Source organism: Tamandua tetradactyla, chromosome 3, assembly GCF_023851605.1.
Source record: "Tamandua tetradactyla isolate mTamTet1 chromosome 3, mTamTet1.pri, whole genome shotgun sequence".
In the NCBI taxonomy this organism is placed as follows: Eukaryota; Metazoa; Chordata; class Mammalia; order Pilosa; family Myrmecophagidae; genus Tamandua; species Tamandua tetradactyla.
Genome location: NC_135329.1, coordinates 154,905,165 through 154,926,699, shown reverse-complemented (window position 1 = coordinate 154,926,699; position 21,535 = coordinate 154,905,165). Strand labels below are relative to the sequence as shown.

At 35.0% G+C, this 21,535-nt stretch overlaps 1 protein-coding gene across 14 annotated transcripts in view; it reads left to right on the top strand.

Moving 5' to 3' along the window:
- PDE1A (phosphodiesterase 1A) overlaps nt 1-21,535 on the top strand; it is a 371,779-nt gene that overhangs the window by 285,740 nt on the left and 64,504 nt on the right. For all 14 annotated transcript variants that reach the window (XR_013172924.1, XR_013172922.1, XR_013172926.1 and 11 more), the window contains 5 exons: nt 1,388-1,454; nt 4,318-4,434; nt 5,270-5,410; nt 13,924-14,024; nt 17,684-17,809. Coding sequence is in view for 6 of the 14 variants with exons in the window: in XM_077154369.1 (XP_077010484.1) it covers nt 1,388-1,454; nt 4,318-4,434; nt 5,270-5,410; nt 13,924-14,024; nt 17,684-17,809 (552 nt within the window). In the remaining 8 variants the exon portion in view is untranslated. The remainder of the gene's footprint in view (nt 1-1,387; nt 1,455-4,317; nt 4,435-5,269; nt 5,411-13,923; nt 14,025-17,683; nt 17,810-21,535) is intronic.

The window sequence follows — 21,535 nt, the reverse complement described above, 5'->3', positions numbered from 1 at the left end:
GATTAGAACAATTACACTCAACTCAACGAAGTAATTAATGTAAGTATGCTGTTTATGAGCTGTTCTGAAACATTCCAATACAGATACAGGCTGGGGGTAAACTTTTAAATTATATTTTCCCACACAATCCAGAAACGATTTAGGATCATTTAAAATAAGCATAAAATGGAAACATGAGCCTAAAGATAAAGTAATAAGACCCTGGTAATAAAATGGGGGAACGCTTTCCAAAGAACACCTGAGCTAGAGATATCATCAAACACAGCCTTTTAATTCTAAGCTTCCAAAATGTCAAGATTAAAAAAATAATATGATGAATTACTTGACTTTTATTATCTTTTTTAAAAAAAGCTATAGTTTTTATATAGAAACTGAGTATCTCACAGATTTTTATTATAAGGAACAGTGAATTAAAAAGGTCATTATCCTTCATAGTGGCTTTATAAAAAATATGGAATATTTTTTCACAGGGCTGTTTCTTAATCAAAATCCAATATAAATTAATGACATAATAATTAAACTAGGGTTTTATCCAGACATTTTGTGGGAAGAAGTTACAATCTAGTTTAAGAATTCAGCTTGCTTTTGGACTAACTTGATATAAAATTAAGGAACATAATTATTAATAAGTTGAATTCTTTCTTCCCAGGCTTGTGGCAGAACCACGTATCTTTCGGAGTCCTGAATAGAAGAAGCCTATTCCTATTTCTTCACACTAGGGGGTCACATTAATTCTGTTCTCCCATGAACTCATGGAGGGATTTCTTATATTTGGCTTATGCCATCTTAGTTCCCCATCTGAAGATGGAAAAATAAAATGAATTATCAACAAAATTATTTTATTGATATTATTATAGAAATGGAAATAATTTTCTTTTCTTTCTGTTTAACCTTTTTAAATAATATTGAATTTAAGCAATTTTTATTAATACCTCAACTTTTTAAAAAAGATGTCTAAATTGTGATATGTACCATCCTATAGTTTCCATTTTTGTAAAAAATCATCTATAAAAATATTTTAATGACATTCCTCTTCCAGATAGAAAATTTGGGCACATAAATGGACACAAAACAAGAATTTACTAGTATAGTATATATGGTGACATGCTACAAAAAGTTCTTGTTGCATATACACAATTATAGGCATAATATGTATATGAGATGATGTTAAGGGCACTGTATCTTTATACAGAAACTAAATTCACATTGACCTTATAGAATGGTTGTGAGTAGACAAAATGCTATGAACATTTGCCACACTGTAAATGCTTAATAAATCATGGCTGTAGCTGTTATTTTGTTACAAAGGGAGGTAAAATAAACCTTCTCCCTTATATTAAGAAATAGCCAAAAAATTTTGAATAATTATCTTTATCTTTTTTTTTAGGATGTACAGAAGGACCTCTAACATGGTTGGTTTGTCGTATCCAGCGGCTGTCATAGTAACATTAAAGGTGAAATAATTTCAATTATTTGTTATTAAAACAATTGCCATTTTTTTTAAGCTCCTTAAAATGGCTAGAAGAAAATGGAAATTGTTCTTTGCTGGAGGCTGTAAAATGCTGTAATGTAAAACATTTTAACCATTACAAAATAATAATGTGTTTCAAATCACAACTCATTGTAGACTTAAATGAGGATTGATTTATACTAACTATATCAGTCCATATGTGTGTATGTGTAATTTTTTCCTTTTTTGTTTTTCTTATGCTTTATATAGATGGATTTGAAATTCAGCTCTGATATGGCACAAATTTGTCAGACTATCCATATTTTGTTTCATAAATATTATGGAAGAGTTAAGTGCACTTATACAAAAAGATGTAGTCAAATATGTTTAAGAGACATAAACCAGTCCAGAAGAAAATTGTTTAGAATTTTAGGTCTGAAGAAAGATGGAAAGTAAGACCAAATTAAGAAAGGAAACAAAAATACATTCATCTGTCTTGCCTCTGACTTCTCCCGTGACCACTCTGTTTATTCTAAGAGGCCCAGAGCTGCATTATTTGCTTTTGAAACTTTGAAGTAATGAAACTTGTTGGCTCACTTATCTCCATGTATGTGTGTGTGCATTATTCACAGATGTTATTTCAAGGGGGCATTTTGTAGGTTTATCTTCTAAATTCCTTATTTCTTTCTGTCATTTAATTTGGGTGGGGAGTGTATAAAGGTGTTTCCTATGATAGTTCTGTGCTGATTTTCCTGTGTTAATCAAGAACTTAGGAGGATGCTGGCAATAGGAGATCCTTGCTTGCTTTATTTCTGTTTGATATACTCCTACCTTAAATTTGTATTGCTTTCCTTTTTTTTAGTTACTTTCCTTTTTGAACATCCTCTTTGCATTTGTTTGTCCTCTACTGCATAATAGATTTAAATCTCATTAATTTTTAAAATTTGTTTTATTTTTCTTCTATGGTCTTTTTATTTCTGCTTCTAAAACTATAAAAAAGACAAGTATATAACTGAAATGTCGCATGATAGGATAGCAAGTACTCCTTGGTTCTTGAGAGATTTTGCCTTCCCCATTATTTCCTCAATTATGCGTAAGAGCATTACTTATTTTGTTGTATTTTTTAAGGACCGTTGCCTAAAAACCAACTAACAAAACTTAAGTTCAAGAGAATTTAATAAAGTTTCTAAAATGTAGCATACTAAAACTTATGATCCAGCAGTTTGAGGGAAGAAATATCTCCTAGAAAAAGAATGTTTTTATTTAAATAACAGTTCCTATATCCTGGGATACTGCCTTGTCTTTTTGTTGTTGTTGTTGTTCTCAATACAAAATAAAAGTCAAACATCTGTAATAGTTTATCATTGTTTTAAAAATCCCCAAGAAATGGAGCCTTAACCTTTTACCCAGTTTGAGACCCCCAGCTAGAGCTGTAAATTACAGTCTTGAAACAATCTAAACTAACTCATCTGTGTTAGCTTTGGAATTTCATAAAAGATTTGTTGGCTTCCTTTAGGTTTTACTCACGGTAAAATGCCTTCTAATAGAATTTTTATGGATTTTCAATTTCCAAACAGAGCAAGTGTTTGGGGGATCAAGTGAAGGCTAAATGCATGGGCATTCAGCAAAGGCGCACAAGCAAAAACAAAACATATTTCACTTGGTGTTTCCAAGTAATTAAAATGCCATTTTAAGCTGTTGTTATTTTTAACAGGAAATATTTTTAATAGGAACTGTTTGAATATTTTTTATCAGATTTTCAAAGCTTAGTTTTGGCATGATACAACACATATTGTTGGCCTCCATAAAAATGTGTTAAATACAATTCAAAATTGATGCATAGCTTTAAGGTGGTCCACTTACTATTCCACATTAAACATGCTGTGTATATAAACACTGGGCTTTCTTTGCTAACAGTTCCTGAGCATTATTACACTGACTCTTTGCTGCCTTTAGTCTTTATAATTTTAGTGATTTATTTAACATTGGAGCTCAAACATTGCATTAAAACATTCTTAGTTTATAAGATTGATATCACTTGCTACAAGTCTATTTTTTATGCACTCTTCTTCAAGGTTTCCCCCTTGAATTACCTTAAGCGAACTCATGAGGCAACAGGGTATTTTGATAACCTGCTCACTGCCCTCTCCCCTAACTTCTATGGTGTTCCTTTCTACAATACCTATAAGATTCCCCCGAGGCCTGCCTGCTTCCCAGAGGAATTGCCTGAAATACCAAAATTACTGTCCTCAATCAAAATACCACTTCTTTTTTCTCACCAGCTGCCTCTGGAGTATAAATGAATTAGCCAAGGCTAGAGTGAGTAATAATATAGTGTGTATTCTACTTCTCTAGGGTATTTGCATTTAAAAAGAGGACATAAACTATCAGAGCTTTAAACCCAATGACTAACTCTTCTCTTTGGGTTCAATTTCAAGCAATACGGCAGGTAAATGGGTGGAGAAGGAAATTAGGGCCATCTTCCCTCTCTATTCGTCAATTCCTATCACCCACATAACCAGTAAATATACTTCAAAATGAGCTCATTCCGTGGAAATGATTTTTGGACGTGAATTGAAGTGAGATTAAGGATGAGGGCAGTATTATAGTTTTATCAGATTTAATACATCAGTTTAATAACCTTGGGATTAAGGTGAATACCTTGAAAGATCAACATTATGGCCTTACATTTATGGACCTGTGGACACTAATTGGCCCTGTCATATCAGACTCTGATAAATATGGTTTGTCTTGCTGAATTGAAATCTGACCTGCTGGACGGACAGCACCTAATCTTTCCATGAAGTTTCCATAGAAACAAAACTGTATGACATTGCCACCTAAAGTACTTACTCTTTTTTCTACAGGATGTTGATAAATGGTCTTTTGATGTATTTGCCCTAAATGATGCAAGTGGAGAGCATAGTCTGAAGTTTATGATGTATGAACTGTTTACCAGATATGATCTTGTCAACCGTTTCAAGGTCAGAAATATGCAACAAAAGTCAAATGTGCTTACGAATTTGTTATCTGAGTAAGGATGAAAGTGTGTAATGTTGAGTCCGCTAAATCAATTCTTTTTAGAATGTTTCTGGTTGGGAAGAGCTTACCGTGTGATATGGCCATTCTCTATTATTCACTCATCTAGTCATGTATCCACCTGTGGTATCATGAGACCATTATAGCTTCATTCCAGAAAGATGCCACCATGCCCCTGAATCATTCACAGAACATCCATGTAGGAATAGAACCTCTGCCTTAAATCTATGCCTAAAGGTCTTTAGTGCTCCTGAAACACAGAATGAACTTTCATTGGCAACTTTTCTTAAATGAAAATGGAGGGCCTTCTAATTAACTTCATTTACAGCCACCTAAACAACTAATTAATCCAGACTTCTGAGAAGTTTGTGGCCTGTAACTTTCATCATTACTTGTGAAATCATTGCATTTTTAGAACTAGAAGGGAGATACATATTTAACTCCCTTGAATTACAGATAGATCTAAAAATAAAACCTTTCCAAGTATTATTGGAAAATTTTACCTTGTAAGAACTAGCTTTCTTACTTGACTCTGAAAAATAATAAAAGTGTAAAATCTACTATTTTAAATATTTGGGAGTTATGGTTCTTCTCAAGATATTGAGGAAATTGAAAGATACCATGTTAATGAAGTGGTTTTACAGAACAATCCACATTTAACTTAAGCTACTGACTACATTGGCACTTACTAAAGTGTCCCATCCCAAACATTATTGTATTCATGTTGACTTAGTGCCACTCTTATTTTCAAAAAATAATCATAATTATTACTTTCCACAGATTCCTATTCCTTGCCTAATTGCCTTTGCAGAAGCTTTAGAAGTTGGTTACAGCAAGTTCAAAAATCCATATCATAATTTGATTCATGCAGCTGATGTCACTCAAACTGTGCATTGCATCATGCTTCATACAGGTATCATGGTAAGAAAGTCCTTATAATTGAAATTTCTTAGGTGGTAAACTTCACATTCCATTCTCTTAAGTTCCCATTATCTTTTTAATGCCCATACAATTATTGTTACTAATAGTTATTTTTATTTTTGAGGGTTAATCAGTTATATAGCTTTTTAAACATATATATATTTTTTAACTCAGTAGAGAAAAAAGATACCCAGAGGCAAATCAAAATATATTACAAAAATTTCCAAAATTTGGAACGTAGAACATTTTTGTTTGTTAATACCTTTTTACATAAAAATCAGCCATGAAAAGAAAGTGACCTAGAGAAAAAGTCCTTGGAATAAATGTTAGAATGTTCTATTTCTCATAATGCTCACCCAGGCTGACCTTAGGACATTGTTTTTTGTTGTTGCATTGCTAATCACAATCAAATCCTAACAAGGATATTGGAAGATTCTTCTTGTGAATTTCTCCAAATTCTCTTTCCTCTATTTTGTATGTGAATAAATCAAATGATGAATGAATAAACTATTCAGTAATGCAACTCCTGGGACAACAATGAGTATATGATGAAACACTAGGGCTGCCTGGAACTTGTGTTACGTTTCAGGGTGGAGGGTTACTCCCAGGAAGTGAACTAGGAAGAGTAGCCCTTCTTTCTGAACATTTCAAACTTTCAGGTAGGTTCTAAGGAGGGGAGGCAAATCCCAGTACCTTCCCTACCCCTTGTGTATCAACCTAGACTCAGGCAGTGCCATAAAATACATTCAAGTGGAATGCTCCACCAAACCCCAAAACATGTATTACACGCCTGTTTAAATTACAGAAGCCATGCCCTCTCTATTAGCAAGGGCCATTGTCACTCAGATCTAGATAACTAGCTCTCTTTCCACTCCTAGACACCTTCAGTAATCCATCTTTCTGCACTGAAACCTCTGGAGCCACATCATGCATGGAGTTCAAAAGATATTGAAAGCTTCTAACCAGTGCATGCTTCTCTAAGCTTATTACATGCAGGACATTTTTATCATCATTTCATTTTTCCTGAGAAAACAAGTAGTGTTTACTACATGTAAGTTTACTACACATAATATCCATTTGCTGTGATTCATTCAACAGTGCTTGAGATAGTGACTTAAGAAGTTGTACATTTCTCTTCTCTGCCTTTCTTTGGTTCCTAAGTGTTGGAGATCTATCAATGCCTTGAGCTCAGATGCAACTTCTTCCCCATGTTATAATTATCAACTTTTCCTAAACAAACCACCCCAAAATTTAGTGTCTTAAACAGCTATTGACTAGGTTAGAAGACATTCGAAGCCATCACTGGTGTGTCATGATGTCTCAGTCACACAGAGGGAAGCTGATAATGGTTTATTGGCTGGGAGCTTAGCTGAGGCTTCAACGGGAGGTTCTGCTACATGTGTCCTATTCATGTGGCTTCAGCCTTTCAGGGAATGGTGGCTGTATTCTGAGAGAGAGAGACCATTCCAAGTGGAGGAAATGAAAGCTGCCAGTCTCTTACAGCCCAGACACGGAAACATGTAAGCCATCGTTTCTGCCACAGTCTATTGGGCGAAGAAGTTGTGGAGCCCAGGCAGATTGGAGAGGAGGGGACCTAGATTCTTCCTCTCAGTGGAAGGAGTCTCCAACATTTGGGCCAAGCTTATTCCACTTCACCCCTTTCTCCCCCAGACCATTATCTTAAAGGACTATAGACTTCAAAATTGCCAAATCAACAGCATGAAAACTGTGCATAAAACAAAGGAAACTAACTTATATCCAGTACCCACTATAGGCCAAGCAAGATGCCTCATAGGTCAAAGGGCCCTATCTTTGCTCTCTGCAGCATGAGGGAAGAAATGAAGAAGGAGGGAAGAAGGTATAGTAATTGGAAGTAAGAGAAAAGGATCAACTTTTTCCTCCCATTGATCTCCGGTGTAAGCGGGCACTAGCTCCTGTCATTTCCCTTCATCTCCAGGCTTTTACCCATCCTGATCCTCGTCCCCTACCTGTGAGCCCTAACTATAACAATTCACCTCAACAAAAATGTTTGGAACAACTTTTCTCCACTCCTTAGTCTCAATTTCTGCCTGTTGGAATCCTGTTTCAGTCCACGGTAACTGCCACCTTTAATTTGATTTGGGTTGGCAGATGGAGAGGTGAATGAAAATAATCCTTGTTTTCTCAGAGTTGTTCCTGGCACCCCAGGCTAGAACTCTGGATTCATGCTCCAAAATGGGTTCATTCGCTTTTTAGGGAATTTGTTGGACTCTTAGCACCAATTTTATAGAAATTTGCAATTTATGGCAAGCTTACAAAATAATATAAACCTATTTTGAGAGTTAAGTTTTGTCCTTGGGGAAGGAGAAATTTCAAAAACCTTCACTAAGGGATGGTGTGATCCTCTTGTGATGTTCTAGAAGGCTGAGTGCTGTGTTGTTAACCTCCGACCTTGGATCTTCCCCATTTGCAATCATGGGCTGAATGTGGCCTTTGATTGAAGTTTATTCATCCTTCCTATCAGGAGTCTCATTTGTAACTTGAAGGGAGGAAGCAGAAGTAACCAATAATAAGTGGAATTCAAATATTCAAAGATAAATGCATTTAAAATAATATCAAACTTTTAAAAAGTAGTATTTTAAACCTTTATACCTGTTGCAGTCTCTAAAGTGTGTGTGTGCGTGCTTATGCATGTTCAGGCCTCCCAGAGACATTCTCTTAAAGCTATTTTGGATTAATAAGCCTTCATTGTCGCAGCTGTTTCTTGAACTCCTTGCTTTCACTTGGTTTGATTTGCATGGCATGTGAGTGTGAAAAACAAAGTGCCTCCTGACAGCTGCAAATGCTGTAACTCGCACTTGGTAAAATTGCTTTAGCGTCTTCCTGGCTAAAGCTGCTTGATTTTTCCTTTCAAAAGTCTTGGTCTTGAATGTGGAGTGAGGTGATAATCGTTTCAGGTGTTTGCCATTTCCTCTTTTATAAACTCTGTGGCTTTAAAAAAAGTTAAGTGAAACATGAAATATTTAAGTGTCACTGTGAAATAGGAACTGAACTAGCAAAGTTTCTTCAGAACAAGAGAGAATGGAAAAGGAACACCTAGTTCAGTATAATCGAAGATCTGCTTTAATGATGATGGGCAACCCCTAAAATACAGGCTGTTTCAAATTGGGAGCCAACAAGGATTTCATCCTTTTAAAATATATTTCTGCTTAAGTAAATTTTTTTGCGACAAGCATAAAGGGAACCAAATAAAATCTCTTACTTCTTTGTCCAGAGGGTGACATTGAAGAAATGGAGCGTATAATATATTTAGTGGGAAAATAGACAAGTTCAAATCGTGGTGTAATTTTACTCTCAGGCTTGTAAGAAAGACTTGTTGTAAGATATAAGAAGTCATTCCAACTTGTCTTGAAAACTAGAGAAACCTAGCACAGTGTGGCATGACTCCTAGAAAACTGAAGTTGTTAGAAAAAAATCACATCATCACTTCACTTTTTGAAAAGGCCGTTACTTACCAAAAGTACATGTAGCTTCAATCTACTTGAGCAGGTTGGTTTAGACACTTGTTTCTGGTCTTATTCATTCTTCAGTAACAATGTATTAGCCAGCGTCCTACACATCACTTAGTTTGGCCATTACCAAAGTTGTTCATGGAAAATATTTAATGTTGTCCAGGATCAAAAAAATACATTTAAAAAGAATAAGGAGAAATTTACATGATAGATGGTGAAAGAAGAGGCAAAATGAATTTATGAACATATTGACTGCTGTGTGTCAAAACTAAGTTACCCTGCAGTTTGACACTTTGGGCAAAGTTATTTAACAGGCTTTTCTTTAGATGAAGAAAAAAACTGTGGTAAGTGAGTATTAATAATTTTCATACATATGAACGTGTTCTTTGAAGTAAAAAAAAGTCTTAAAGAAACATTCATTGAAATAAACTTTTCCAGTCTTTTCTCACCCCTCAAGTTTGCTGTGTGGAAGACTTCCCTTACTTTAGTGTTTTAGTTGATGTCCTGCTGTTTCAGAATGGTTGTATCAGTGTGGCATTTATGTAGCACTCCAGCAACAGCCCCACGCTGTCATGTGACTATTGCAGCCTGTCACCTGCGAGTCATTTTGAGGACCTGAGAGGAACTGTGTTGAAGCCATTGCCTTCCATTTGCTAATGTTATAAGTGACACCCTCAAGCCTGGGGGTGGGCAGTGCAGGGAAGAGTTGATGTTTGTACCCCTTCCTGTCTGTCTCTCCTTTTGTCACTTGATTAACTCGTAGCTTTGTGCCACAGTGACAGTGATGTGTGCTAGCTCAAGCTTGATGCTAAAGAGCAAATGCTTCCCAGACTATTGCCTAGCCACCTCAGAATGTCTCTTTGAATGCGAAATCATCCAAGGGTCTTGGCCGGAGAGTATTTGCATTTGAAGGCTCCTAGCATCCATATTCTTTTCTATAGTACAAGAATACAGGGCAGAGGATAACTTGTCACCTATTTTCCTTTGGAATTTGCAACCTCCCGACTAGTCCCAGAAATAGTCTCCCATACAGGATTACTTAGATTGCCACAGGTCAATCTACAGAAAATGTACTACTTGATATCTAGTCTTCCAGCTATGTGAAATTCTGCTCTTGTAAAATGTCTTCACATATGACACTGTTTGGATGAGGAGAAAGAGTGTGAGCTCTGGAACCAATAAGATATAGCTTTGAAACAATGCTCCATCACTTCCTAGATCTCTCTCCCTTGGTTTCCTTGTCACTAAAATGTTAATAATAAACCTATCACCCTGTAGGATGAGAGAGTAAATTTAAAAATAGAGATGGATATATTTTGCCCCAATATTAACAATAATTATTATTAGTTTGTTGTATTATATATTATATTAATTTATATCATAATTATTATATTCAAGTTTTCTATACTAGTTAAGTTACAATAAACTGCCTCAGTTTATTCAGGGAGAAAGGGAAAAATGTTCAACCCCATAACTTCAGACTAAATGAGTTGTTAATTGTTCTCTTTTAGACATACCAGGGACTACTAGATCAATGTGATTTCTAATATTAGATTATGTCCCAACTTCAAATTCACAGGCAGTTTTCATGAGCGGCTTTTCTATATTATTCCTTTAATACTCCCTGATTTTCTGACCTGAAGTTGTACACACAGCACAAAACACACACACACACACTGAATATTTTAGATATGAGAATTATGTCATAAGTTTTCAATCAAAGCTTACTAGCTCCTACCCATTTCTTTATCCAGTTGAATTAGCTAGAAATTCTCCTTTGAAATCTTAAAAGAATGTGGTCAGCATGTGGCCTGCCTTGAGTAATCCAGATCAGGATGCATTGGTGATTGTGGAAGGGAAAGAAACGTTGGAATCAGACAGATCTTGGTTGGAATAACTGCTCTGCCATTTGACAGTTCATTTGACCTTAGGCAAGTCAAGTCATTTCTTTAGGATTCAGGTTCCTTATCTGCAAAATAAAGATAAAATTATTAAATAGTAAATGGTAAGTAAGGTGTTCATAAGAATCGAACGAGGTGATCCAACTGAAGTGTCCAGTTAAATGAATTTCCTCCCCTTCTTTTCTGGCATTCTTGTGCATGTTTTTAATAGCAATCAATACCCCCTATGAAATAATTGGAGGAATACCCATTTTAGAATAAGTCTACCTGAGCATTTCTCTAGGAACAATAGAATCTACAGTTTAGATGATGCAGAGCTTTCTCTTGAATCATCATTTTAACTGTTTATTTCTGCCCATTGAAAATCAGAAGAACCCAGGGTATATACTGTTCTATTTGAGAAGAGTGCTGTGCTTCAGCCTCAATCTCTGGTCTGTCCTCATAGATCAATTATAAAATCTGTGAATTTGAGCATCCCTTTTCTGAGTTAGCATTCTCATTTGACTTTAACACAAAATGAAAAGGCAGCTAAGGAGATGAAAATCAGTCCAAAATTCTATTTTTACTAATAAATTAGAAATCAATGAATTGTGTGAGTTTAACGTTTCCCTCTTCCCAGATGACTTTGTAATATAAATGTAAATCAAGCCCATAGTGTGGCAATAAATGAGAGAGGTTCATGGAAGAAATACTATGTGTTGGGAGGTAGAGACTAATGAGGGTTAAAATAGGAAACACGTTTATAATCAATTTTATAGCTAGGAATGTAATATATTTAAATGTTTATGAGCTTATCTATAATTAAGATCCATCCTTGTTTTTCCAATTTAATATATAGTTTTTAAATTGCAGATTCGTATTCTACATTATCATCCTCATGGATATTGAGTATTATTAATTTTTTAGCACAATAAATTCTGTAAATCCACAACTATCAGCAATATGAAATACCTTAAGAAAATAGGTGATTTTTTTTCTCTCAAAATTATTTTCTTTAATAAGAAATGGGTTTCTGGGGATACAAAGACTGGTTTAACTTCGATTGCTGTTCATTTCACAGTATTTAATTCCATGGTCCCTTTATGGCTATTGAAAACTCAGTCCCAGATCAAGCTATAATACAAGCAATTAATAAGGTCATTTGTTTCCTTTAATGACTTGCAAATAAATGCAACTGTAAACCCAGAACAGCTAGTTATATCAATCCCTTTGGTTCTGAAAATCATTTCTACTTCAGTCATCCAACTATGAAGCATTTATAGTGGAATTGCAATCATGAAAGTTATGTTAGCTGTCTATTACTTTCCATTAGTGGTATTAAATATAATAGAATATATTTAATTATAAATATAATACCACTACATTAAATGGTATATTAAATGCTTTAAACAACATATTTAAGGTAACGAATTCAGTAAAATGCCATTTATTACATGTGTAACTGTATGGCAAGCCTTGTTCTAGGCACTGTGCATATATTAGTTGTAAACTTCTTGTTAAACCCCAGCAGGAGAACTATCACTGACTCTCTTTTCATTGGTAATGTGGATAAGTGGATAAATAACTTACTTGTCTATGGATGAACAAAGATTTAAATCTAGAATTCTCTGACTCCACAGTCTCTTTCCACTACTTCCTATTACCTTCTTCTAAAAACTGGCAAAATTCAACAGACACATATTAACTTCCTATTATGTGCCAAATACCATGTTTAGGTTATGTAAAGGGAACAAACATTAATAAGAGCATGTTTCTGCAACTGTGGGATTCAACAGTTATCACCTCTTTAATTTTTGACCTATAATGGCTCCTTCTTCACGTTAATACAAAATCCAGATTCATCAGCTCGAATCAAGATAGTTCATCAACTCTACCCATACTCTCCAGGCTTCTTTCTCCCTCATTTCACTTGATGCTCCCACTATTGAATTCCCATCCAGGCCTCTAAAATATTTCTGTTTTAAATGTCCTCTACCTCCAAACACCCATGTGGCTTCCAACTGGTATCTATCGTCCTTCCAAGGTCTGCTGCCACCAAATAGCCTCTCTGACTATCTGCCCTGAGGCTGCACTTTTTTCTGTGACTAGAAATCACAGAATATATGCAAGTAGTTAGCACTATATTTTTCTGTTGCTTTGGGTGGGGTCTTTGTTTCAAGTAGTTAAGATAAGAATTGCTAGGAGTAAGTCCCATATAATTTTGGATCCTCCTTTCCTGCCATCTGCTTGAAGTGCCCATTTCTGTGTTAGTAGAAGTACTCTGTAACCGCACTGTTCTATAGGTAGCCCCTGGCCATATATTATTGAGCACTTGAAATGGGGTTAATGAGACTGAGAAAGTGCATTTAATTTTATTTCATTTTAATTATTTTTAATGTAAGTAGCCACATGTGGTTAATGACTATCATATTGGACAGCACAAAAAAAGGGTTATGCAAAATGTGAGTAACGAATGGACTACTGAATTTGTTCTAAGTGGATTTATGAGAGTGAAGAAATTTTGTTAAACCATTCAGTTTATTACAAAATGATCAATGTATATGAGGAAGGTGTTCCTGGATTTTCTGTGAAGAGCCCTTATTCTTTCTTTTATCATTATTAAGTATAATTACACAGTCATCAAATATGATATTAATTGCAAATTTGCTAAAATACCAGTAACTCTTCTAAATCTTTAAATAATACAAACTAAGTTCAGGTTCTCTGTTAAGCACCAAATATTTCAACCTTTAGATGCAAATTGTTTCATAGTAGGGTTTCTATAAAACCTGTGCTACAGAGCATTTTAATGATGTATGAGCTATGTGTTAAAATCACTAAATCGTAATTGATTTGGTCAGAACTAAAATTGGTAAGACTGTGAATTCAAAATCTAGTCAGCATTCACCTTTGAAATCATAGGAACATATTCCTTTTCAAATTCGCATAAAAATCCAAATATCTGAAATTTGAGCTTACAATCCATGAAACAGCCATGGAACAAGAAGAAAAAATGTACTGAAAATCTATTTGAAATACTTTTATGTTTACATAGACTGGGTCCACAGAAAATCTTTTTTTGAAGAATGACAACCTGGCCTCTGCTTTTTAAACATGTTATCATCTTTCTTTAATTTACTAGCACTGGCTCACCGAACTGGAAATTTTAGCAATGGTCTTTGCCGCTGCCATTCATGATTATGAGCATACAGGAACTACGAACAACTTCCATATTCAGACGAGGTAAGTTAGAATATAAACAACTCTTCTAATATAAAATTTACATTACTCAATTTTGAAAGAAAATTTTTAAATAATGAAGATTTCTAATGAGAGTAGGTTTAACGAATTTTAGCAAAATTCATTAAGCTGTAAACACTTAACTATTATTTTTCATTGCTCTTGTATGTATTTTGCAACATAATCAACAATTTAAAGAACATAAAAAGGTGTAAAATAATTTCTCTCTGCCTAGCATGTACACTGCTAACTATAACACAAGTGAGACAGCAAATCTTGCAGCATGTTTAAGGTGTCACTTTCAGCATCATTATGTATTTGGAATTAGTAAATTGTGCTTCTGAAAAAAAATACATCAAAGAAATTTCACTTCTCAGTTAACTCAGAGTGTTAAGTTTAAAATAATTGGAAAATGAGATTCTTCAATGATGTCGATTGTGACAATTATTAGAATTAAAACATCAGAGTGAAAAAAATACATATCAGAGTGAAAGATACCCTAAGCCCTTTTCAGATGAGCTGAGATCTAATTGTGCCTGAGAGGCAGAGTTTGGTCTAGAGCCCATCAGTATCCAACTCACTTTCGAAAGACTTTTGTTTAGGGAAACTAAACCTAGTATACTATGTTTTTGCTTGTTGTTTTTTGTATTTGTTTTTCATATCAACACGTCTATATACTAATTTCCCAGCCATAAAGAATTATTTTGATATGGGGAGCATAAAACAAAATTTATTAAAATATTAGACATTTTAGAACTTAACAGGAGCCTAAATTGATGGGAACCCACGTTATAGATCATCTGGTCTAAGCCTCAGAGTCTAAGAAAATGAAATGAAGATCTTGAGAGGATAAGAAGACTTAGACTTATGTCCACAGACACGGAAAGCAGTGGATGATTGAGAATCGGGACGCTGATTCTCAATCCATTCTGCTTGACAGGACTCGACTCTCTCTGCCAGAAACAGACACATGATGGTTCCAGTCTTTTTTGACCTGAAATGAGATTGGCTTACAAGTAATGGCTCCTTGATGGAGACAGAGGAAGAGATGAAATTCAAACATGGAACACTGGAGAGAAAACATCTTGTCTATCCCTGGGATGAAGAAATCCCAGAGTTCCCTTAATTGGCATTGCGTGAAGGGAAAAGGAAGAATATAGCATCTGATAGTGGGGTAGGGATGTTATTAGTCACATGTTTGCAGGATATCGGTAGTTTTTTTATATATGTTAAACATCAAGGGAAAGGAAGAGTGCATATGTCACTGTTGTTCATCAAAGGCTCTTCTACATCCACCTAATCCATAATGAGTGTTTTTAATTAAAGATACCTCATTTACTGAGATAGGTACTATACAGGACAAAAGTTTTAAGGGGTGAAGTAGGGAGCAGATGATTTGTGACCAATGGTGTAAGTGAAAGCAATGGCCCTACATCTCCAGCAGCAGAATTACATAATTTCTTCCAGCTTTTTTCCTTTTATGATTCAGGATGAAGAGTCCTATGTGGCTTATACTTTGAGCTGTTTCAAGATGAAAAAAGAGAAGGAGTAATATTTCCCAATTTCATATTTAAACACTATATAAAAAGAAACAAGTCTAATTTGAAAATTTTGTAAACAAAAACTTTGCAAAATTCACAAATGCAACACTATAGCATGCTTTTATTCCCACTATTGTCTTTATATTTTGACCAATGATAAATAAGATCTGAAGCCACTGATATGAATAATTCCATTGTATTTTGTCTTATTCTTTGTTATTTGGATTTAAATACTTTTCTAACAATGAACCCCATTAATCTATAATATAAAATGACTGAAAAGTAATTTAGAACATAGTGCAAGGCTAGATTTTGGTTCCATACAATTACTGTTATCCATGAAATCCTTGAAAGTATAAATAAATGGAAATAATTTTCTGTGCATGAAAAGAAAATGTCAAGCTACAAGTTACCATGGATACAGGATGTTGCTTAGAGTTTTGTTCTTTCTTAAGCAGTCAAAGACCATCTCAATAAACAATAAGACCATGCGATATCCTTAGCATCCTGTTGCATTTATGAGACACAATTATACACACTTTGCTACAATTAAATCTGACCCCAAAACACATCTTTGCTTCTTTCCAAAAAGAAAAGACAGTGATATTTCTGTAGCCAGATCATGTGCTAAACCTGACAAAAATGCCATGGCTAGATTGTGATGTAAGTGATGCATGATTGGCAAATCACAGTTTTCCCATGATCTCAGCATTTTCTGGAAATAAACATGGTGTTTTACTTGAGCAAGATCTTGAGTCTCTCATAAATAAGCATTGCACATATGCTTTCCTTGTTCAGCTTTCTATATACTGAGCTATGATTGCTGGGATTTCTAGACCTTAGTTGAGATCATTAAAAGGAAATCTATTTTGGAAATATGTGTTATTAGCTAAATGCCTACGTCATTTCACCTTTATGATAGTGCTAAAAAGAAAGGAGGAAGTCATTATTCTAGTGTCTGTTAGGTCATTTTCCCTGTGTTAAATTAACAATGAAACTTTGTTATCTGGCAGACTGTCAGATAAATATCTTGAGCAGTTTGCTTTTAGCTTAAAGAACTGATTTCTTTAGTTCATTATTTGACCGTGTCTACTCTTTGGCAATCATTCAGTAATAGCACCAGTTCTGGATTCTAACTAGGGCAGTACCCACCAAAAGCCTAAAACAGAGAGACTTAGTGGGGCAGGTAAAGACAAACAAATAAACCAAAAACTTACAGGGTGTATTTCTACCTGGAGGAAGAAAGTGAGAGGAGCTGAGTTGTTGGGGAAATTGAGAGCAAAGTTGCTATATTTTCCACTTGACTTTCCTTTTTGTATTTTTGCTGTCCTTCCTCCAACTTTTTGGGGTTCTCCATTTTAAGTCATTGGATATATAGTTCTGTTTCCATTCCACTTCAAAATGATCTGGTGTCCTAGGAGAACAGAGGAAAGAGAAGTAGATACAGATCTGAGAAAGCTTGGAATATTTCAAACTTTAGGTAGCATATCAAATTCAATGATGCAATTTGAAGTAGTTTATTTGATAATAAAATGATATGAAGAAGCAGACAGGTAAGAAATAAAATCTTTCCCTTTATGAATTCATCATTTTAAAATAAAATGTTCAGTATAAATTGGTGTCAAAATATATACTTAAAATTTTGTCTTAAAAAATGGTTGTCACTGGTTTAATTTAAGGCAAAAGGCCCTATAATTTTCAAAAGTTATTCACAGCATTATAAGGGAGGAAATACTAGAATAATAAATAGACCAAATACTTTTAGTCATCTGTCCACCCCCTTACCCCAAAGTAACTTTAGTCCAACAGAAAAGGAATGATAATCAACTGTCTGAGTACAGCAAGGTTCATATATACACTGATTGAATGAGAATGGTAAGCAGTATTTTTTCTCCTTGGCATATCTAAGGTATGTCACAGGTATTTGGATTACAAATTGAAAGGAAAAGGCATAAACCCATTTAAATTATGATGATTAGAGGGAAACACTGTTTCCATATAATCTAAGGTATTTAATTATAAGATTTTTACTTATAGAACTTATTAAAACGACTGTATTTTACTAGACATCAATGCAGTCTAAAGGTATTTCTATATTGAGCATTGTGTTTTCATTCTCAGGTCAGATGCTGCCATTTTGTATAATGATCGCTCCGTTCTTGAGAATCACCATGTAAGCGCAGCTTATCGACTTATGCAAGAAGAAGAAATGAACATTATGGCAAATTTATCCAAAGATGACTGGAGGTGAGTTTCAGAGGAAGCCTAGAGGAAACTTAATTACAGGAAGAGGGTAAATTATATGATTAAAGTGAAGGAAACATACAAGTCAATGCCTTATCCATGCGAAACTGAGTAGCAGTTGAATGGATGATTCTGAGAAGAATTAAGACCTGGAAGATTTCATTCAGGACCCAAATTCTGTTACATGGAACCGAAATATTTCCAGGTGAATTCAACATCAATATGCATCAGAGCCAAGTATAACACCACACAGCACATAGCAGGTACTTTAGGATATGTGATTAGGTACTCTCTGAAATAGGGTTGTGTTCGATTTTTAGCCACTATGTGATCCTATATAAATTCAAAATGTTATTCTCATACCAGTTCCTTCATATTTTATTTTTCTATATGTGCAGCTCATTTTTATAAAGAATTTGAATATTTGAACATTAAACATATAATATGTTAAAATGATCAATGTGCAGAGGAAAATGTTATATGTGTTCCTAAGGCATCTGTTTGCCTAAAACAAATAACATGAAATAGTGGAACTTTATCCATGTAGGGAAAAATACAATGCTAGCACTCACCATAACTTTTCCTGCTTCCTTCTTTATATTTTGGTCATCATTATCCCTTTCACTTGACTATAGAGTTGCCAGATTTAGCAAATAAAAATAAAAGATGCCTAATTAAATTTGAATTTCAGATAAACAGAATACATTTTGAGTGTATGTCTCAAATGAGATGACATACTTATACTAAAAAAAATCAATTTTTAGCTGAAAGTCAAATCTAACAGGCTATCTTTTATTTTTATCTTTCAATCCCACATGCCTAATGTTTTCCACTTTCAATTCTTATGAGAAGATGCTGATGATAAGGAAGAAAGGACAGTAGGAGATGCATTTTACTTAACTTATGCCTTGAAACCATCCAAATTTAACGTTAATGTTTACTTCCACTAATGGAAATTTTGTATTTTATCCTCTAATGTGTGTGTATATATATATATATATATATATATGTATGTATGTATGTCTCACAAAACAGATCATCCTTTTATGTTACAGAAATTTATCATATGTCACAGAAATTCAGAAACCTTACAAATTGGCAAACTATTGAGCTCTGCCCATGCAAAATTAATGCATAAAACAACAGTTGTTTTGTTTTGTTTATAATTTCCCTTAAGAATTAAAGACCAAAAACAAGTGCATACATTTAATTAAAAGTGAAATCCATTTATTCCAGGGCGCCCTTAATTAGAGAACTGCTTTCTCCAGAAAGTACTGTTTTTGAAAACATCATTAGTTGTCTTCATTTTTTATTATATATCATTTAGCTTATTGTACATTTATGATTCCCTGTGAATTCTCCAGTTTGCTTATAGCAGTTCAATAGAAGCCACTTTTTGAGCTCTAAACCTCTTCATGATCTTAAAAATCATCTTGATCTATATGCTACATATTGATCTTTACCATTTGAGAAATTAAAACTGTATAGAAAAAACTCAATTAGAGAGCCATTAACATAAACTGTATTTGAAAATGCTTGGCACAAGAAGGCTGCAAATGCGTGTTCTAACTCAGAGAAGATGGTTTTATGGGGCTCTAGCAAGAAGCATGGACCAAAATCTAGCTCGTTTCTGGATGAGAATATTTGTTCTTGCCAAAGCCACTATTGCTTGGGTGAGCTGAACTAAATTAACACAGTGGGGAGAAAGAGCTGTGCGGGCAACAAGTACATTTTCTACAGTAGAAAATTCTCAGTCCTTGGCCTCTCAAAACTGAAAAATGTTAAAAAAATATTTATTAATTCATTTAAAAATAGGAATAAACCCATTCCACATTAACATAACTAGCATTTTGATATGAAAACAATAATATTTTCTAAAACAAAATAGAATTTGTGAGGACACTATCATTGTTTTACATTTATGCAAATTATGTAAACAATTTTTCAAATTATTTAATTGATTTTTTAATAAGCCTGCCTGATCACCCAGGTGTAGTGAGTCCCTCCCTGGGACCACCGACCCAGTAAGTTCACCGATTGCACTTGAGCAGCCGAAGGCCGAGGTGTGGGGAGGTATGGGAATCATCCTCAAGGTACTTCTGCAGGAGCACCTGCCTCTACATCATACCAGTGGGGCAATGGGAGACCTTGTAAGCACAAGGCACCCAGGATTTTCTAAGAATGAACATGCCAACTTTTCAGGCTCATGGACTTTAGGTGTCACACCCACATCTGTTCTGTCTAGGCTGCACCCATGTATCTAGAGGATTTCAAAGCGATACTGATCAAAGTGGTGGGTAGTTCTTTGCCTGATTCACTCAAATGACCCATTCCTGAGACACCAGAGTTTCAAAAAGAGAGTTTATTGCTAGGTGTGAAGCAGAACATCAGATGGTCAATCAGCCTAAAACTCTGTCTCCCACAGCTGTAGTAATTCTGAGAGTTTTATAGTATCAAAAGATAGGCAGGGGGCAGGCCATGGTGGCGCAACAGGCAGAGTTCTTGCCTGTTGTGCGCTGGACCGGGTTCGATTTCTGGTGCCTGCCCATGTGAAAAAAAAAAAGATGGGCAGGTTTTAGGATAATGAACACAATTGCTCTAGGTGATGTAATTAGAGGTGATGTGATTATTGTGGACGTGCAGATTGATTACATGCTTAGTCACAGAATGCATGTAAGAAAATAGCAGCCTTAATTTGATGATGGGTATGATTTTTAGGATTAAAATGAAGCATAGGTCATTTATAGGTTGAAGTCTAAGCTACTGTGCATGTCAGGCGGGTTTATTTTGGTTAGATCCAGCTTTGGTTATCAAGATAACTTTGGAATTGGGGTGGATTAGTTCTGAGCTGACCCAGAGTCCTTCATTAATAAACATTAGGGGCTGTCTTTAGTGATCATGAGACGCTAAGACTGGATAAAATGGGTACTAGTTAGGGTTGCTCACAAGGTTTTTACAGTCAGAAGGGCAAAAGGAAAAGGCCGTACAGTCATTATCAGAGATCAAGGCAGCTGGATTACAGTTCAGAGATTTCAGATATTGCCCTCTGTCTACTCTAATATACCAGAAGGTTAAAAAAAAAAAAGGAATATCTATATAATGATTCAATAATCATAATCATCCCTTAAATCCTTACCTCTCAGTTACAAAAGTGAAATACCTAGCATTTGGTTTCAATTTGAGGAAAAGCAAGTCTGCCTGTTAGTCATGTATAGCTAAATCACTGTGTGATATAATTTTTTTTTCTTGATTTCTGGCACCATGAGTAAATGCATTGCAAAGTAAATGGCTATTATATGTCATAAGAAGCATGCTCTATCATAGATTGGAAGGTTCTGGACCAAACACTTTACATTAGGGTCAGGTGTACGGACTGCTGCAGGGAAACCTGCCCTGAAGCTGGGCTGAGAAGAGGTGGCCCCACAGGCCCCCGGGGGCAGCTTTTCTTTGTCCCCACACCCCCGTCCCTTCAACCTTGTTCATCCCACGGAGCTGACTGTTCTCCTCAAAAGTGGGTGTCATCACTGGCCAGAATTCAGTTCAGTAATCTGACAGCAGCTGCCTCACATTATATTTCCTTGGGGACTTTAACAATTCTTTTCTGAAAAGGTACACTCAGCAAAACTGGGCTATTTGGCATTGCCTCTTGCCCAAGACTCCAAGTTTAGGGCTGCCTTGCCTTTAAAAAAGATGTTAGAAGTCAGCGAACTGAGCAAGGTTCCCATTCAG